This window comes from Panthera onca, chromosome C1 (assembly GCF_046562875.1).
Source record: "Panthera onca isolate mPanOnc1 chromosome C1, mPanOnc1 haplotype 2, whole genome shotgun sequence".
In the NCBI taxonomy this organism is placed as follows: Eukaryota; Metazoa; Chordata; class Mammalia; order Carnivora; family Felidae; genus Panthera; species Panthera onca.
In genome coordinates this window covers 13,766,140-13,783,380 of record NC_138346.1, presented here as the reverse complement: position 1 = coordinate 13,783,380, position 17,241 = coordinate 13,766,140, and the positions used below count along the sequence as shown (strand labels likewise).

Here is a 17,241-nt window from a genome sequence, read left to right as displayed (position 1 = left end):
ATTTCTAGAAGAATCCAGCTCCCACAATTTTGAATTCAGTTCCTTAACTGTTACAAATCTGTAACAGCAAACCTACTCGCATCTACAAACGTTGAAATAACTTTAAGATCACAAATAAGATACAGACTGTGCTGCATCTTTAAGTTAATAACTTCAGTTCTCCCTGCTGAACTCAAAATGCATTCTCTTTCTTTCTCAGTAATACCTGGTCCTCTACTTTTCTTTATTATTGTAGTGGTCTTAAATTCTAATCATTTATTTTAAGATCTTGCATATTTTTCTTTGTTCCTTACCATTTTTTAAAGCTTACTTGTTTATGTATTTATTTATTTTTTAAAGTTTATTTTTGAGAGAGATTCAAGAGTGCAAGCAGGGGAGGCAGAGAGAGAGAGAGAGAGAGAGAGAGAGAGAGAGAGCGGGAGACACAGAATCTGAAGCGGGCTCTGGGCTCTGAGCTGTCAGCACAGAGCCCAACGTGGGGCTTGAACCCAAAAATCGTGAGATCATGACCTGAGCCGAAGTCAGATGCTCAACCCGACTGAGTCAGCCAGGTGCCCCTAAAGCTTATTTATTTATTTTGAGAGAGAGAGACACAGTGCAAGTGGGAAAGGGACAAAGAGAGAGGGAGAGAGAGAATCCCAAGCAGGCTCTGTGCTGTCAGCGTGGAGCCCGACAGGGGGCTCGATCCCACGAAGAGTGAGATTATGACCTGAGCCGAAACCAAGAGTCAGACACTTAAACGACTGAGCTACCCAGGCTCCTTGTCCCTTATCATTTTGAAATGTGGCATAATTTGGAGAATTGGAAAGATGCAATATTCCTTTATAAATGAAGAAACAAGAAAAAACCAAAAGTTAAATTTCAGAAGAGTCACAACTGGTGGATAACACAGAAAAGAGTATCCAATGCACACAGATGTTCTTTGAACCATCTATTTATGTGAATAGTCTATTCAGTAAGTATTGCAGCACTCCAGGAAATAAACACACCTTGAATTTCCATTTTGCCACATTCTATGAAGCACAAATTAAGTTTCCTTCTGCTAGTTTTCTTTTTCCTAAAATAACTCCTTACAAGTTTATTAAATTTGTGAACTTTTGTTTCAAGACAATAAAAGAAATCATAATAGCTAGAACTTAGTTCTTACCAGGTTCTTAGAAGTATCCTGGGTCCCCTAGTTTAAGAATACCTTTATTTTAAGAAGAGTCCTATGAGGTACTAGGATACACAGAGTAATAGCCCCCCAAGGTTGTCCATGTGCAAAGTCTGGGAACCTACGAGTGTGTTATTTACACGGCAAGAGGGAAGTAAGGCTGTGGACCGAATTAAGGTTGCTGATCTGCTGACCTTGAGATCAAGAGAGGATCCTGGATTGTCCAGGTAGGATCCTTTGGAAGTGAAAGAGGGAGGTAGGAGAGTCCAGGGTGGGAATCAGAGAGATGTCCGAAGACAGCGTACTGCTGTTGGCTTTGAAGATGGAAGAGGGCCAACAAAACAAAACAAAACAAAACATACACACACATACAAAATGCAAAAAGCAAAACAAAATAAAACAAAAAATAAACCAAAAACCCCAACAGATCTTCCTCTAGAGGCTCTTTTAGAAAGGCACGCAGCCCTGCCAGTTTTAGCCCTATGAGACCCATTTTGGATTTCTGACTTCCAGAACTGTAAGATAACGAACGTATGTTGTTTTGCGCTACTAAGTGTGCCGTCACCTGTTTCAGCAAGCGTAGGAAACTGACAGAGAGAGGTACCCTCTTTATTCCCGTTCTATGAAAAGCCAAGGCATAGAGAATTTACATAATTGATCCAGAGATCACACAGCAAGCAAATGCACTCTGGCTCTCAACCCCTGGCAACACAGTAAAAGTCAGGACTGCACATGGCATCCTCTCTCTCTTCTTAGCATCTCTGTGCTCTCCAGGTCCCCAATCCATTGCTACCTCCTTATGGGAAGCCCTCCCCAACTGGCTTGTGGAGGCTGGATGCTCAAAGGATACAGTTATAAGGTGGAAGGGAACTCTTTGCTTGAAGCACTTCTTATGATTACAACTTTACATTTTTCCAGTCCTTTCTGTCTCCACCAGCAAACTTGAAGCTCCAGAGTGCAGGAGCCAGAAACCGTATGCTGCTGTTTCTGACTATTAGATGCAGGGGACGGTTGGCCCTCAGTTGTCTACTGAATTTCTGATGTGTAGGCCATGTAACAATGACAGGTTTACATAAGCATATGGAATGTGTAGGTTTTAAGCAATGAACTACATTCCAGTGGGATAAAGTAGATTAGGGGAAATGAATTTCAAAATCCTACACTTTAGCCCCTTAAGCAAATCAGCTCCGTGGAAATGAAATCTGAGGGAACGAAACAACAATCCAGAAGAAATTTGTTGAAGGATGGGAAAAAATCGTATTCCTGTTCAGTGTGCCAAAAGATGCATTTTGTCCTCAACTCGATTACTCAGTTTTCACAAGATTTCATTACATTGAAGCCTGGTACTTGGGGATAAGCTTTAAATACACTCTTCTGGAAAGCAAAGAAACAAACAAAAACAAAAACAAGTATAACCAGGCTTTTTAAAATATTTGATTATCTTTAAAAGTTAAGGGGCTTTTTATTGCTACTGATTTGTTGAGTCTGTGCTTTTTCTAGTCATATAACGACGTTTTCTTCCTTGGTAGTCTAATCCCAAAACACTCACATCTACTAAAAGTATGAAGTTCTCTATATTCTGACGTATATTTATATCTATCTATATCTCTATAAAGTTGAATTTGTTAATTGGTGTTGGAGAAAAGTTTCTGCATACCCCACCACACCTGATTTTTGGCTTTTCTTTATCATTGCTGGTGGCTTTACACTTTAAACATTACTTTTTAGATTCCGTCCATTTTTTCTTTGTTCTTTATTATTTCTAAACCTTTATCATTTGGAGAACTAGAAAGATGCACGATCATTTGGACAAGCTGGTAACAGATGTAATCTGAATTTAGTAAGCCTTTGCCTTCAAGATTCTTGTTGCTAATTACTAAGTCTCTGATCACATTCAATTAATTCTTATACCCATGGAGAAGCCATTCAACTCATTTGTTCATCTTCTGTGCCTTTGGAATTCAGCTCAAAACCAGCTCACTAGGGAAAATAACTGTTGGAGATCCTCTGTGCTTACACCATCCGTGGCAGACCATTTAAAATCACACTCCATTACAGAAGCTTCCTTTCCCCGGGAAATCTTACATTAGTATATTCAAGATTCAACCTCACTAAAATGAAATAAGAACATTAATTCAGGATTTAGGATGTCTAGAAGTTGTTTCTTCCTCCTGTATCCATTCAAAAAGATGAAACTGGACAATCATGTTAAAATCCCTTTGGTAATAAAGTTTTATTAAACCAGAATATTTATTATAGAATAAGAAGACAGATCATTTTATTTCCTTGGAAATAGTTCCCATAGTATATCCCTCTCTGTTCCCGATTTTAATCGTAGGACCCTCGTTGAGGTCTCTCTTCTGGCCACACCCACCCACTCTCTCCTGGCCACTGTACCACTCTTTTGGGGAAGATATGGAACACATACAGTAAAACCCTGATTTAAAAAAATTTTTTTTTTTTTTTACATTTATTTATTTTTGAGAGACAGAGAGAGAGCACAAGGGGGGGAGGGACAGAGAGAGGAGACACAGAATCCGAAGCAAGCTCCAGGCTCCAAGCTGTCAGCACAGAGTCCTATGCCGGGCTCGAACTCGCGAATGGTGAGATCATGACCTGAGCCGAAGTCGGACGCTTAACCGACTGAGCCACCCAGGAGCCCCAGTAAAACCTTGATGTAAATGGCTTCATCGCTAAGTGAGTCACCCAGAGGATAATGAACTCTCATGGGCATGGTGACCGACAGTGGATCTTTGGGGCTATAAGTTAGCCAACTAACCTACAGGACTCCATCCTTATACAACACTCACTAGTTTACAAAATGATTCCATAAAAATAAATATTCTGGTGCCTCCACCAGGCAGGATAGTATTCCCCATTTAACAAACCTAGCTCAATGGATCAGCACGTCCAGGTCACATGGGCTTCTTTTTTTCAAGGTTTATTTTATTTTTGAGAGAGAGCATAAGTGGGGGAGGGCACAGAGAGAGGGGGGGACAGAGGATCTGAAGCAGGTTCTGTGCTGACAGCGGAGACCCCGATGCGGGGTTCGAACCCATGGGCCATGAGATCATGACCTGAGCTGAAGTCGCACGCTTAACCCACTGAGCCACCCAGGTGCCCCCACTGATGCTCACGTGACAGGCTTGAGGCCGACACAGGGCTTCTGACTCCAAATCTCAAATTCACCACCAGTTCTCAGCAGTTTTCAGGCATTCAGGTGAACAAAAAGCACCCAGGAAAAACCCTAGTTCCTTTGTATGTATGTTAGGCAGAAGCACAAATACAAAGCAGAGGTCAAAGGTACAAACCAGCAGAGTTTCCCTTTGGGTTGAGCCCACATCATTCACCAGAGCGTACTGGTCCGGTAGAGGGCCAAGACTGTAAATACTTCAGGCTCTGTGGCCCATTGATGGTCTCTGTTACACAGTCTTCTCTCTTTTATGTTTTGTTTTATAAAATTTTAAAATTGTGAAAAGCATTCTTAGTTCACAGGCCGTACAAAAACAGACCAAGGGCAGGATCTGACCCGTGCACCCTAGCACCGGGCCTGGTGTGCTAGAGTTTCTAGAGTGCCAAAGTGGGACTGGTAATACAGGCCTCCTGGAAGTAACTTACGTACCCTGGCTCTCAAATGTTCACCTACAAGCATATGTCCTTGACTCACAGAAGAGATTTCACCTCCCTAACTTACCACAAGTTTAGGCTATTGTCATTTTCTCCTGTTATACAGCCGGAGAGAGAGGCCAGCAGCCTGCCTGGCACTTGCTTCTTGACTTCCTCTTGGGTCATCTCTACCCTCCTATATATATGAAGGGATAGTTACTCTTCGGCCCGGGGGGCGGGGGGGGGGCAGGGAGGAGAGGAGGGGAGTGGGGGTGGAGAGGGCACAGGCCTTAAAATGGAGGCCCACTTCTAAATAACATAAGAAATTATAAACATTCCCCAGAAAGCAGCAGATAGACATAAATTAAATTAGGCAGTATCTGAGACCTTTTAATGAAATATGTTATAAAGGAAGTTGAAAATAATAATTGACAAAAAGATTTCTGTTAATTCTCCCATCAGAACAAAAACTTTAGTGAGAGAAATTAGAACTCTGAAAGAATTTCATTCCACCCCCCCCCATTAAACTTGATTGCATTTTATTTTTTTTAACATGTACTTATTTTTGAGAGAGAGAGAGAGAGAGAGAGAGAGAGAGAGAGAATGAGAGCGGGGGAGGGGCAGAGAGAGAGGGAGACACCAAATCCCACGCAGGCTCCAGGCTCTGAGCTGTCGGCACAGATCCCGACACGGGGCTTGAACTCACAAACTGTGAGATCATGACCTGAGCTGAAGTCAGATGCCTAACCGACTGAGCCACCCTGGCGCCCCAGCTTGCCTGCATTTTAGTAGACCGTTGTCTATTAAACAGTTGTAAATGCCAAGGACCCACAATGGTTTATTTTGATGTTTACCAGGGCTTTCCACTGTGGACTACACAGCCAAACTACAGTCGATGCCAGCCCAAAGCTTATCCAGGCATGAATTCAGAGCCCGGACGTCAGGAATAAGATTCTTTGGTATAATGAAGTCTTGAGGGCCAAAGCCTCCTGAAGAATATCAATGTTCACCACCTTGTATTTATCGTAGTAGCTTTCTCCATCCTTAACTTACACCATTTCAATGAAAAGTAGGCAACTTTATCAATGGGGCTTTTCATATCAGCCAATTACGTAAAAACTTCAAAGGGTCAACAATACTTATGTTCAGTGTTTAGGCTTTTATGAACGGAATTGAGCTGGGCACCCCTGGGGCATGAAGAGGTTCCTATCTATATGGGGTTCCCCCATCTGCCAGTGAGATAAGAAAAATATATGAAAGTAAATAAGTACGAGTTCAATACAGAAAACAAGAAAAAGAGATCACTTATTCCGTTGTCAACCATTTCATTGGTATCCACACTGTGTCTGGCATTATTATCTACTCTGTAGACGGTTCCTCAGAACTCAGACTTGTATATCCCATTTCCAGTTTGAAATCTCCATGTATAGATAGACCTAACAGACATTTCAAACTTAACATGTCTTACGGTGAACTTCGATTATCATGCCAGATCTTCTCCTATAGTCTTCCCCACCTGAATGACAACTCCGTCTTCTGGCTGTTAAGGCTAAACGAAACAAACAAACCAGGACCGAAACCAAATGACCGCACATTCACACTCATCCCTGAGTCCTCTCCTTCTCTCACACTTCAGGCTGAACTTGAAAGCAAGCCCTATTGGCCCTACTTTGAAATCCATCGGAATCCATCCACTTCTCGCAACCTCGACAACTACCATTCAGCTCTGTTGCTGGGACCGCTGCAAAGCTTGACGATTAGTGGTGTCCCTGCTTCCGCTCTGGCCCCACTGCAGCCGTGGATCCTGCTACTCACCTGCGCCAGGGCCTCCGGGTTAGTGGGCTTATCGTTAAAAGAGCACTTTCTGTCCCCCAGGCACTGATCTAAGCTCTTTGCAAGTATTACTGAATTCTCACAATAACTTTACACGGTAGGTGCCATTACTGTCTGTGTTTTACTAGTGAAAAAATGAAGGCACCGGGAGGACAAGTCATTTGTCATGGTCATACAGCTGGTAAGTCACAGAGACAGGACTCAGACCCTGACATTTTGGCTCCACAGCTCAGGCTCTTGACTTTCTGTGCCTGCTCCCTCCAATGCCTTCCTTACTCTTGGGAAAAGCTTTCTCTCCGTCTTCATGATGGCCTTTGTGATCTGTCCCCCATCACCTCCGTGACCTCACCTGCTACTCCTTTCTCTTTGACTTGCTTGGCCACAATGGCCTCCTCACTCTTTCTCAAACGCCCTTGGCCTTTCCCCATATTACAGACTTTCACCCCGGCTGGTTCTTCCACCTGAGACACTTCCCCACAGAGAAGTGGCATGATTCATTCCCTCACCTCCTCTGGGTCTTTCCCCAAATGTCACTTTTTTCCGGTACTGAACATGCCCCTTATTGAACATCTTTCTAATATATCTAGACACGATTCTAAGCACTTAACATCCGTTTTACTTTATCAAACCCTCACAACAGCTCTGCATTGATGACACTATTATCCTCATCTTACAGGTGAGAAAAAGAGGCATCGAAATGTTAAACAGTGCGGGGAAGGTCACATGGCTGATAAGTGATAAATCAAGATTTCAACCCAGGGGCTCTGGCACCAGAGTTTGTGATTTCTCTCCCCCCCCCCCTCCTTCTCCCCACCCCTCTCTCACACACACACACACACACACACACACACACACACACACACAGTATCAATATACAAATTTGGTGACTAAAAGGTGATGGAAAAGTGAGAGAGAAAAAAAAAAGTCAGTTTGTTCAGAAGCTTAGAGCCAGAGTGAGAAAATGATTAGAAAGAAAATGATTAGAGAAAATGATTAGAAAGAAGGACGTGAGGTACAGAGGTGTAGATGATCAGTTTCCAGAGCTGTGTGTTTCTGGGTGTCCATCCATGGGGCTCTTCCATCCGAAGCACCTGGAGGTGTTGACTAAAAATACAGATGCCCAGGCTGTACCCCACACCTTCTTATATAGAGCCTTTGGGTCCAGGCGCCCAAGGATTGACTCACACACAATTCCTAGGTGACTTTAAAACACATTAAAGCTTTTGAGCTACTATCTTGAAAGATGCGGAATCGTTTCATTGACTTAAATTTGTACACTAAACATCACAATGCTCATATGGCATTTCCATAACAATAAGACTTGGAAAACACACTATCAACGTAAAACTTGGCAACTTAGGACGGGGATCTTTGATGAGTTTGTTCATAGGTGGATTCCAAATGCCTGGAACAGCGGCTGGCCCATGGTGGGCCACCAATAAATAGCTGTTGAATGCATGAATGTGGAGTGGCCCATAGGAAACTCTCAGGACGCACAGTGATTCTGTCTGTGCATATTTAACCCGGAGTGGTCCAAGATTTCCATCAGTCTTCTCATAAAACTGAGTTTTATCATTATCTCCTCTAGAGGTTACGAACAGAGTGGAAATTATACTGGCTTTTGTAATCCTTGATCTAAATGTGACTTCAGGCTCTGGAATGTGGCAGCTGTGTGATATGAACAAGATATGCAACCGTTCTGAAGCTCTGTTTCCTTCACCAGTAAATTCAACATCACTCTATTTAATGTCCATAATGATATCATATAAAGGAATAGAAACCTTGAAACAATAAGACATTGTTATTGATTTTTCTTTTGCAAATTTCCACCTGCTAAATTTTATAGTATAAGTGGTAACATTGGGGGTGGGGAGGCTGTTAAATGATCGAGACGGCATGAGCAGAACACATAACTATAGAATGCTAACATCATAAACAAGAGTTAAACTTGGGGGGGGGACATGTCTCAGTCCCTTTAAAACCTAATTTGTGAAAAACTTACGGGAATAATAAGTATGAAATTATTCCTAACTAGCATTTCCTCCTAGAGAAAACCATAGCACAACAGTTCAAGAACAGTATTGCTTTTTTATTTTATTTTTAAAAAAATGTTTTTAAGTGTGTATTTATTTTTGAGAGAGAGAGAGAGAGAGAGAGATAGAGAGAGAGAGAGAAGGTATGAGCGAGCAGGGCAAAGGCAGAGAGAGAGAGCAGAATCCGGACACAGAATCCAAAGCAGGCTCCAAGCTCTGAGTTGTCAAGCACAGAGCCTGATGTGGGGCTTGAACCCAAAGACCACGAGATCGTGACCTGAGCTGAAGGCAGACACCTCCCCGACTGAGCCACCCAGGTCCCCCCCACCCCCCAGGCCAGCATTGCCTTTTAAACACCTAATATCAGTTTGTGGAAGAAGTTGGCATAGAACGGTATAGCTCAGTACTCTGTCCCTCAGAGTCGCAGGCCAAACCAAATGACTTTCATCTCAAAACTTTTAGTGTAACAGGTGGTTTTCATTCATTATTTACCACATCCTTGAAATCTGAACGTTAAAATCTAAGAGGAAAAAAGTCGATTGTGCTGAAGGTACGCAATGCCTCCCCAATTTTTGAAACTTTAGCACGCCTACCACCATCCTAACGTGGGATTTCAGTGACTAAGCAGATCTCTCACTGCACCTCAAAGTCAGGAAAGATGCCACCCTCCACTTTATTCTTCCTGACAAAACAGGTGTACAAATAAGGGAGTGACACTGTCTATTGTAACTAAAGCACAGACAGACGTGTGCCAGAAACAGCTTTTCAATGAAAATGCCATGCATTCTACCAAATCCTCAGAAACTTCACTCTGATTTTGCGCCTAAGTTCAGCATTTTCTAAAGCCCTTTGTGTTGCAGAGTCAGAAACAAAAAGTCTAAATACCTCAAAGGCAGACATCTAACCCCCACCACAGCTACACAACCTGATTGGTGGCATGCGATCCAAAACTGCGTTTGGGGCTCTTCTTTCAAACTAGAGTTGCAAAATCAAATCCACTGAATTAAACCAGACTCCACAAGTTTTCTCGTTCTCTCTGCACAAAAGTGAGTAACATCATACACAATGTGAGTAACATCATACACGATGTGAGAGCATGTCTAATAGACCGATACACTGCGCATTTCGGGGCAGATCTAAGAGAAAGAAAACCAGCTCTGAATGATAGAAATCCTTTGAAAGATTTCCCCCCACATGGCAAAGCACAGGAGTAAACCCTAGGTCGCACACTCCTTTATCTAAAGCCGAACAGCCCAAACCCTAAATTGCAACCTCCTTTCGGTAATAACAGTTCAATCAACTCCGGCTCCTTTGCCACAAGTACCATACCATGATAATGAGGGTTCTGGGTCTACTCATCTCGTCCTCGCTCTCCAGAGGCACAATCTCGTGGGATGGTTCCTCTTGGCGTCGTCTACAAATGTGTGGACAGCTCCTCTGGACCACAGAGCGGAAAGCCTGAAGCAGAACAATGCTGGCCGTGCAGCCCATAGCTGCATCGTGGAGCCTACAAAGTAACTTCTATGTTGATGCTATGTTGGAAAAACAGTGGCTCCTTGTCCCTGAAAGCAGCCTACATTGCAGCTGCAGCCAGCTGACTCTCCAATCGCTTTCTTGAGCTCTGATCATCTGATCACCGCCAAATAGCTTGGATGCAGAGATGGGAAAGATTTGATCCACTGAAACTGAATGCACTCAGGAATATTAGAGCGTTTCGCCCGGAGAGTTATTTTCTCAATTCATCTCGAGAACGTGCTTCCTGCTCGTTGCAACGATTCTCTCCGATTCTAGTTTCAGAGGTCTGAATAAACACATCACTTCCACCCAGACACTCGAATAAATAACTCTCTTTCAACCAAACGACTGGAAATCTAACTCCGCACTGACATTTTCCCAAGGCAAATGAGTGTCATATAAAGAGTGAAAATGATTGCTCTCTTTTTCAGCGTAAACACTTCGGGAAGGATATTTTGCTAGACACCTCACTAAGTGATTGGGGTGTTACTTTTTATAGCCCTTAAGTTCCAGACATGAAATGGGCTCATCCGAAACGTGGAGCCGCTGAATCAGAACGATTTATCAGAAGCATGCGTGCCTTAACCAAACCCACATGAGTGACACCAGTGTTCCCCCTGCGATTTCCTTTCAATGGTAGGGCTGTTCTGTTCCCACACATGCAGTTCTGCAGCCTAATACATTTTTATATTTACACAGGCGGCTCGTGGGGCTGAAAATGTCTCTATTACTGAGGTCACTCGGTGAGCTCTGCCAAGTGACCTCTTAGAAAAAGCAGCTGTAAAGCATTTTCACATCCTATCAATAAGCGTTCAAGGCTTCAGGAAGGACGTTGAGGTCTTCGGTAGTTAAGAGTCTAGTATTCCCTGGCTCCTGGGAGCCTAGTCACTTAGGAGGGGACCGAAGAGATGCTTAGAAATCACGTGACCTGCTTGGAATGGCTTCAAGATCTAATGGTATACTGTAAGAGAATAGCACAACAAGGGATGCTTGCACTAAAAATATCTCACAGCAAATGGATTTTGCTTACAAACGAGGAGAGTATGAAATCCCCAGTAGGATTTGCAATGCCGGGATCTTTTCTGTCAAGCTAATCCTTCCCGTGTAACTCTCAGGGATTCAAAGGAAAAATGTTTTCTTTGGTTTCTGGGCTCCTGAGTGCACAGGGTGCTGCAGGAAGTGTGAAGGCAGGTTGGTTTTGCTCCGAGGTGTGGCCACTCCAGCTCCGGGGAAGTTGCTCTCCCAGGAGCGTCTAGCACGCGGCTCAATTAGGCATTAATTGCTCAGTAATCTGTCACAACACAGCATTATTTAATTGGTACGTTTGCCAGAGAAGTAAAACATTTTTTTTTTTTCTTCTAAGAGGTACGGGCTGCCAGTAGTTTTTCATCTCCCTCTGTTTTGAGCAAACATATTTTAGTGCTGCTGGAAAAAGAAGAAAAAAATGCTAATGGTGCTGGCAAGTGCCCTAACCCCTCCAGACCTTTGTCAGAGTGCCCGGGTGCTAATCTAAACCATTTTTACTGCAAACAACTGGGGCATTTACTGAAGACAGGCTGCAGTTTAACCTATCTGGCTTGTATGCATTGAAAAAAAACTGACATCGGGGCCCCTCGGTGGCTCAGTCGGTTGAGCGTCTGGCTTCGGCTCAGGTCATGATCTTGCGGTCCATGAGTTCGAGCCCCGCGTCAGGCTCCACGCTGACAGCTCAGAGCCTGGAGCCTGCTTCGGATTCTGTGTCTCCCTCTCTCCCTGCCCCTCCCCTGCTCACACTCTGTCTCTCTCTCTCTCTCTCTCTCTCTCTCTCTCAAAAATAAACATTAAAAAATTAAAAAAAAAAAGAAAAAGAAAAAAATGTATATGTAAATGGTGTCCATGGGAGGCAAAGCATGGCTCGAGCTTCCATGATTGTGAAGGTGTCACTTCGAGTATGATTGCTCCTCCGGGGCTCTTTGGGGACCCCACCCACCCACTCCCATGCATGACAAGGTGCTCTCCAGCTGTTCCCTTAGGTTCTGGTTATCTGCTCATGAATGAACAGCAAGGCTCTTGCTGGAGGCACTTAATCACGACACCAGCTCTGGCTGGCAATGGGAGTGGGACCCCTAGCCATACCCCATGGGCTTGGCAGGGAAGAGGACGTCGCCATCCCAGACTCCCATCTAGGCACCTCTCTCTCAATCCGGCTCACCTCTGGGGTGGCTTTTGGAGTCAGATGTTTTGGCAGATGTCAAAGTCTTTGGGGAAACAAATGAGATGCTTTCTAGCTATTAGAGTCCTGTCTTCATTGATCCCCTTTGTTGCCTCTGAGGGACTCACCCCTATTATTGATGGGCTGCTGTGGGGCTGTCAATCTTCCCTCTCTTGATTTCTCTTTCAACTTCCATCATCAAGGAAAGACAATCTCCGAAAATTAGTTTCTTGGGAATTCAATATATACTACAGTTACCCAGGGGACACGAGACCATGAGGACAACAACCAAGGATCACGGTTAGACATTTAGCCCGGCGTTTTCTTCTGAAAAAGTGTCAAATGTGTAGCAAAGTTGCCAGAAAGGAGTTGGATTCTGAGGTCCAAGTTTTACATAGCAAGTTAAGTTAGGGGTGGGGAAGAGATAAAAATCAACCTGAAGAGACTGGACACTTTCCCTCCTCGTAGGTAGCATACATGTTATGTTACACAGAGGAAAGGAAATATTTAAAAATGAGGTAAAAGCCCTTCCCAGGTATCTGCTATTTTCATTTGAAGTATTAATAAGACAAATTATTAATTTGGCTTTCAAGCATCAAATGTGCGTGGCCTCACTATTCAATGACATTTGGAGACTCTCTCTGGTCTTGTCTGCCTCTTCTCCTAGCTAGGTTTTACTTTACGACTCACTAAGATGTTTATTAAATGTAAAATGATAAAAGTAAGGTTTTTCACCTATTGTCATAGATGAGGAAATAATGTCACTAACGTTTGTAAGACTAAATTTTCCAAAGAAGTGTTGGAAACTAGGTTTCGTTCTGAGTTATTTTTTTTTTAAATTTTTTTTAATGTTTATTTTATTATTTTTGAGACAGAGAGAGACAGAGCATGAACGGGGGAGGGGCAGAGAGAGAGGGAGACACAGAATCGGAAGCAGGCTCCAGGCTCTGAGGCATCAGCCCAGAGCCCGAAGCGGGGCTCGAACTCACGGACCGCGAGATCGTGACCTGAGCCGAAGTCGGACGCTTAACCGACTGAGCCACCCAGGCACCCCCTGAGTTATTTTTTTAATAAATAGTTTTAATGTTTATTGTTGAGAGAGAGAGAGACAGACAGACAGACAGACAGACATAGTGCGATTAGGGAAGGGGCAGAGAGAGAGACACACACACACACAGAATTTGAAGCAGGCTCCAGGCTCTGAGCTGTCAGCACAGAGCCTGATGCAGGGCTCGAACTCACGAACCGCGGGATCATGACCTGAGCTGAAGTCAGACACTTAGCCAACTGACCCACCCAGGTGCCCCTATAATGTTATTTTATGTATGTATTCATTCACTCGGCACTTATGAAATCTTAAATGCAGGTATAGTGAAAAACCTTCTTGCTTCGAAGCAGGGATGGCCGTGTTGTGTAGATAAGAAGTAGCCTTAGCGTAGACAGGAAGCGGAAAGAAGAGGGAAGGCGCAATCATGGAAAAGGTGAGGGATACCTGACAGTCAAATGTGGGAAGAAAACGTAAAGAGTTTTGGAGAGTGAACAGTGTGTGTGTGTGTGTGTGTGTGCGTGTGTGTATGTGTGTGTGTAGAGAGAGAGAAACAAAATGAAGAAAAAACAAAGGCGCAGAAGTAAAAACATCTCCAAAACATCCCTGAACACTAGGCTCGCATCTCTTTAAAAAGTCCGGACAAATGAATTTCATTTTTAGTGTTGTTTTCTAAAATGTTTTGGACTAAGAATCATTTGACTCTAGGTGTGGATGTCTCTGCCATTGGAATAAAACGTCCAAGGATCTTTTTACCACGGGAAAGGAAAATCCATATTTAACTTAACTAAATGATGCTCGTTGAAAGTGCTGGACTTTCCCAGCGTGGTTAAATTACGCAAGAGTTGGATGTCTAAACGTATCTCGAGACGCAGACCAGGTTGGATTGGACTGTGCTTCGGCACTATGGAGGTGAAGTGCATGTTCTTTTCCACCCATAAGACCTGTACACGTGCCCCCAGGCCTCTGAGTCTCCTCACGCTCAGTGATAAATCTACTTGGAACGAGTGAGGTTTTCTGCCATCTTCCTGTGTCAAGTTCACTGAAAGCTCTTGCTGATCATGACATGTTATCTCATAAAAGCCAACATAAGCTCAGATGAAAATGCTTTAATTGAGAAACAAAGAACATGCTTACGTGCTTCTTGGACGCCCCCGACACGACCTCACCTTCTGTTTAACCTGCTGCGACTTGCTGGGCACTATTTCAAGAGGCGAACAGGGCCATGACTAGAACTCACTTATGAAAAGAAATGTATGGTGGAGATTTTGACAGAAGGCCTTGTCTAGAACGACCATATTCCACCAATGAATCATCATCTCCCCAGAGAAAGATTCTCAACTCCTCGCCCGAGGAGTTATATTAACTCCACCTTTATGCCTGCATCCAGACACAAAGGTTCAGAAGCCACTTGGGAACCTGCTTCTCACTGGACTTGCCTGGCCCAGGCCAGCAGAACATGGTTTCCGCCATATTTCGAGTCCGGATGGCCTGACTTCAAATTCAAGATGGTGGATGAAGTATGCTTGTGTCCTTCCCTTCTTCCCCAAATCCAAGTGAAATGTCAACAAAGCAGTATGAGAGGGAGGATATTGATTACAAGAGTGAGAAAAAGGCAGGGGACAGGGGGACACTTTCCGTAGAGGAGAGTTTTCTGGAAGTATTTCTGAAAGATTCAAAGTGAATGGGATCATACTGATCAATAATCAAAGATGAAGGATTAGCAACAATTTACACAGCAGAAGGAGGCCACGGGAAGAGAGGCTAATGTTCTCGGCAAAACCCAAGAGGGGCTCTGAGCTGGAGGAAAGTAGGCACCGGATGTGAGTGAGGAGTAGTGAAACCCTGTCCCGCCCATGCCCAGCCCAGACAAAACACTGGAGCACCGGACCGCAGCCCTCTGAAGAAGGCACATGTTCCCAGAACACCCAGCATAGGTGTCAGCACTTCTGAGAAACACCCTCATTACATTGGCCTTGGCAGGTGGAGGTGGGCTTGCCTTCAGCCTGCCTGCCTGGTCCACACACCCTGAAATAAAGAATGCAGCTGGTATCCCCGTTACCTAAAAGCTCATCCATCAGTGGTCTGTCTGATGGAGTGAAGCAGGGGACCTTAAATGATCTTCCTCCCCTGCCCCCAGAGCCAGAAGGTAGGGCACTGTGGCCACCCAAACGAAGCAGATCCCCCCCCCCTTTTTAAAAAATATGTATTCATTTTTGAGAGAGGGAGGGAGAGAGAGAGCGCGCATGTCGGGGAGATGGGGGCAGAGAGAGAGGATGACAGAGGATCCGAAGCGGGCTCTGCACTCACAGCAGGGAGCCCGACGTGGGGCTCAGACTCACAAACTGTGAGATCGTGACCTGAGATGAACCAACTGAGCCCCCAGGCGCCCCGAAGTCGATCTCTTTTCATATTTGGGTTAATTTATAGAGAAACTGACAGCGTTCATAGTGAGCGACATGCTTCCAGTCTAACCGTCATCCTGGAGGCAGCTCGGTCGGAGAGGCAGCCAACGGAGCGCCGCGGGAAGGCCCGCGATGAGCTTTGGAGTCAGGCTTCTGCTGCCATCCAGGCTCTGCCCCGTATAAGCTGTGTGCTTTTGAGCAAGCTGCTTAACCTCTCTGGGCCTCCACAGGTATCCACTGTGAAATGAAGATAATCCTTTACACTTCCACTTACTGGAGCATTACAGGCTTGGTCTTCTCCCTCTCGGCCTCCGGGCTCAGCTTAAACGTGCCACTGCCTTGGAGAAGGCTCCCCGGCCCGGCCTTGCCTCACAGCCCTGAACCTCACTCCTTACCACTGCACCCCATGGGAGGCTTTCCTAACACACAAGCTGCGCTTACATTCTGACGGATTTAATTTTTAATGTGACGTCTTCCCCTGTCCGTAAGAACCGGGACTGTGCTTATTACATGGTTCACTCTATGCCCGGTGCCTACCATGAAGTGAGTAATAATCATGTCGCTAATGATACTAATCATAAAGCAAGCCCTTCCATAGCATTTATTATGGGCCAGGCAGGGTTCTAAATAATATTTAGGTGTATTGTTTCATTTACCCCTCACTCTACAAGGCAGGGCTCTGATCATCCCCATGTTACGGCTGAGGAAACTGGGGCACAGAGAAGTTCAGTGACTTGCTCATCGACTCACAGCTAGTGAGTGGCAGAACTAGAATTTGAAGTTAGCCAGTCTGGCTCCAGAGTCTGAACTTTTAACCAATCCAAATGTCACATCTGCCCCCAGTAACACTTGTGTCTTCCAAAGGTGGACAAAAACAGAAAAATCTTTAGCACACAGCAGGGTATAGTGAGGCAACCCTGGAAAATCCGCTTCAAGAACCGTTATGTCTTTCACAGGAAAATGCGTGATGCTACTTTGGATGACACTTTTAGAAAGTAGCTAGCAGTTTTAAAAGATTGCTTTGGGGTGATACTTTGCATTGCATTTTGATGGGGATTTAAAACTTTTTTTTTTTTTTTTTTTGATTAAGAGGAGAGAGAGAGCTGAACAGGGGCGAGGGACAGAGGAAGAGAGACAGAATCCCAAGCAGGCTCCATGTTCAATGCAGAGCCCAATGCGGGGCTTGATCCCACAATCTTGGGATCATGACCTGAGCCCAAATCAAGAGTGGGATGCTTAACTTACTGAGCCACACGGGTGCCCCTCCCTTTTTTTTACAGAGAGAGAGAAAGAGAGGGAGGGGGAGAAACATTTTATATGTAATGAATTTGATAAAAATTTTAAAATGTATTTACTGTGTATAGTGTTCATTGGCAGAAATGACTCATCTATCCGAATTGGCCGTAGGAGCCTATTGCTGGGATACAGAAAAATGACTGGGTCCCTTTGTAATGTCTTGG

The 17,241-nt window shown here is 44.4% G+C and overlaps 1 protein-coding gene across 6 annotated transcripts in view; it reads right to left on the bottom strand.

Moving 5' to 3' along the window:
- DOCK10 (dedicator of cytokinesis 10) overlaps positions 1–17,241 on the bottom strand; it is a 266,571-nt gene that overhangs the window by 197,606 nt on the left and 51,724 nt on the right. For 2 of the 6 annotated variants that reach the window (XM_078450834.2, XM_078450835.2), the window contains exon 1: positions 9,955–10,588. The exons of 3 other annotated variants lie outside the window; for them this stretch is intronic. In XM_078450834.2, the coding sequence (XP_078306960.1) occupies positions 9,955–10,116 (162 nt within the window). In that variant the 5' untranslated portion in view covers positions 10,117–10,588. Of the gene's footprint in view, positions 1–9,954; positions 10,589–17,241 lie in introns of those variants that run through there. One more of the 6 variants, XM_078450836.2, reaches the window with a different exon arrangement.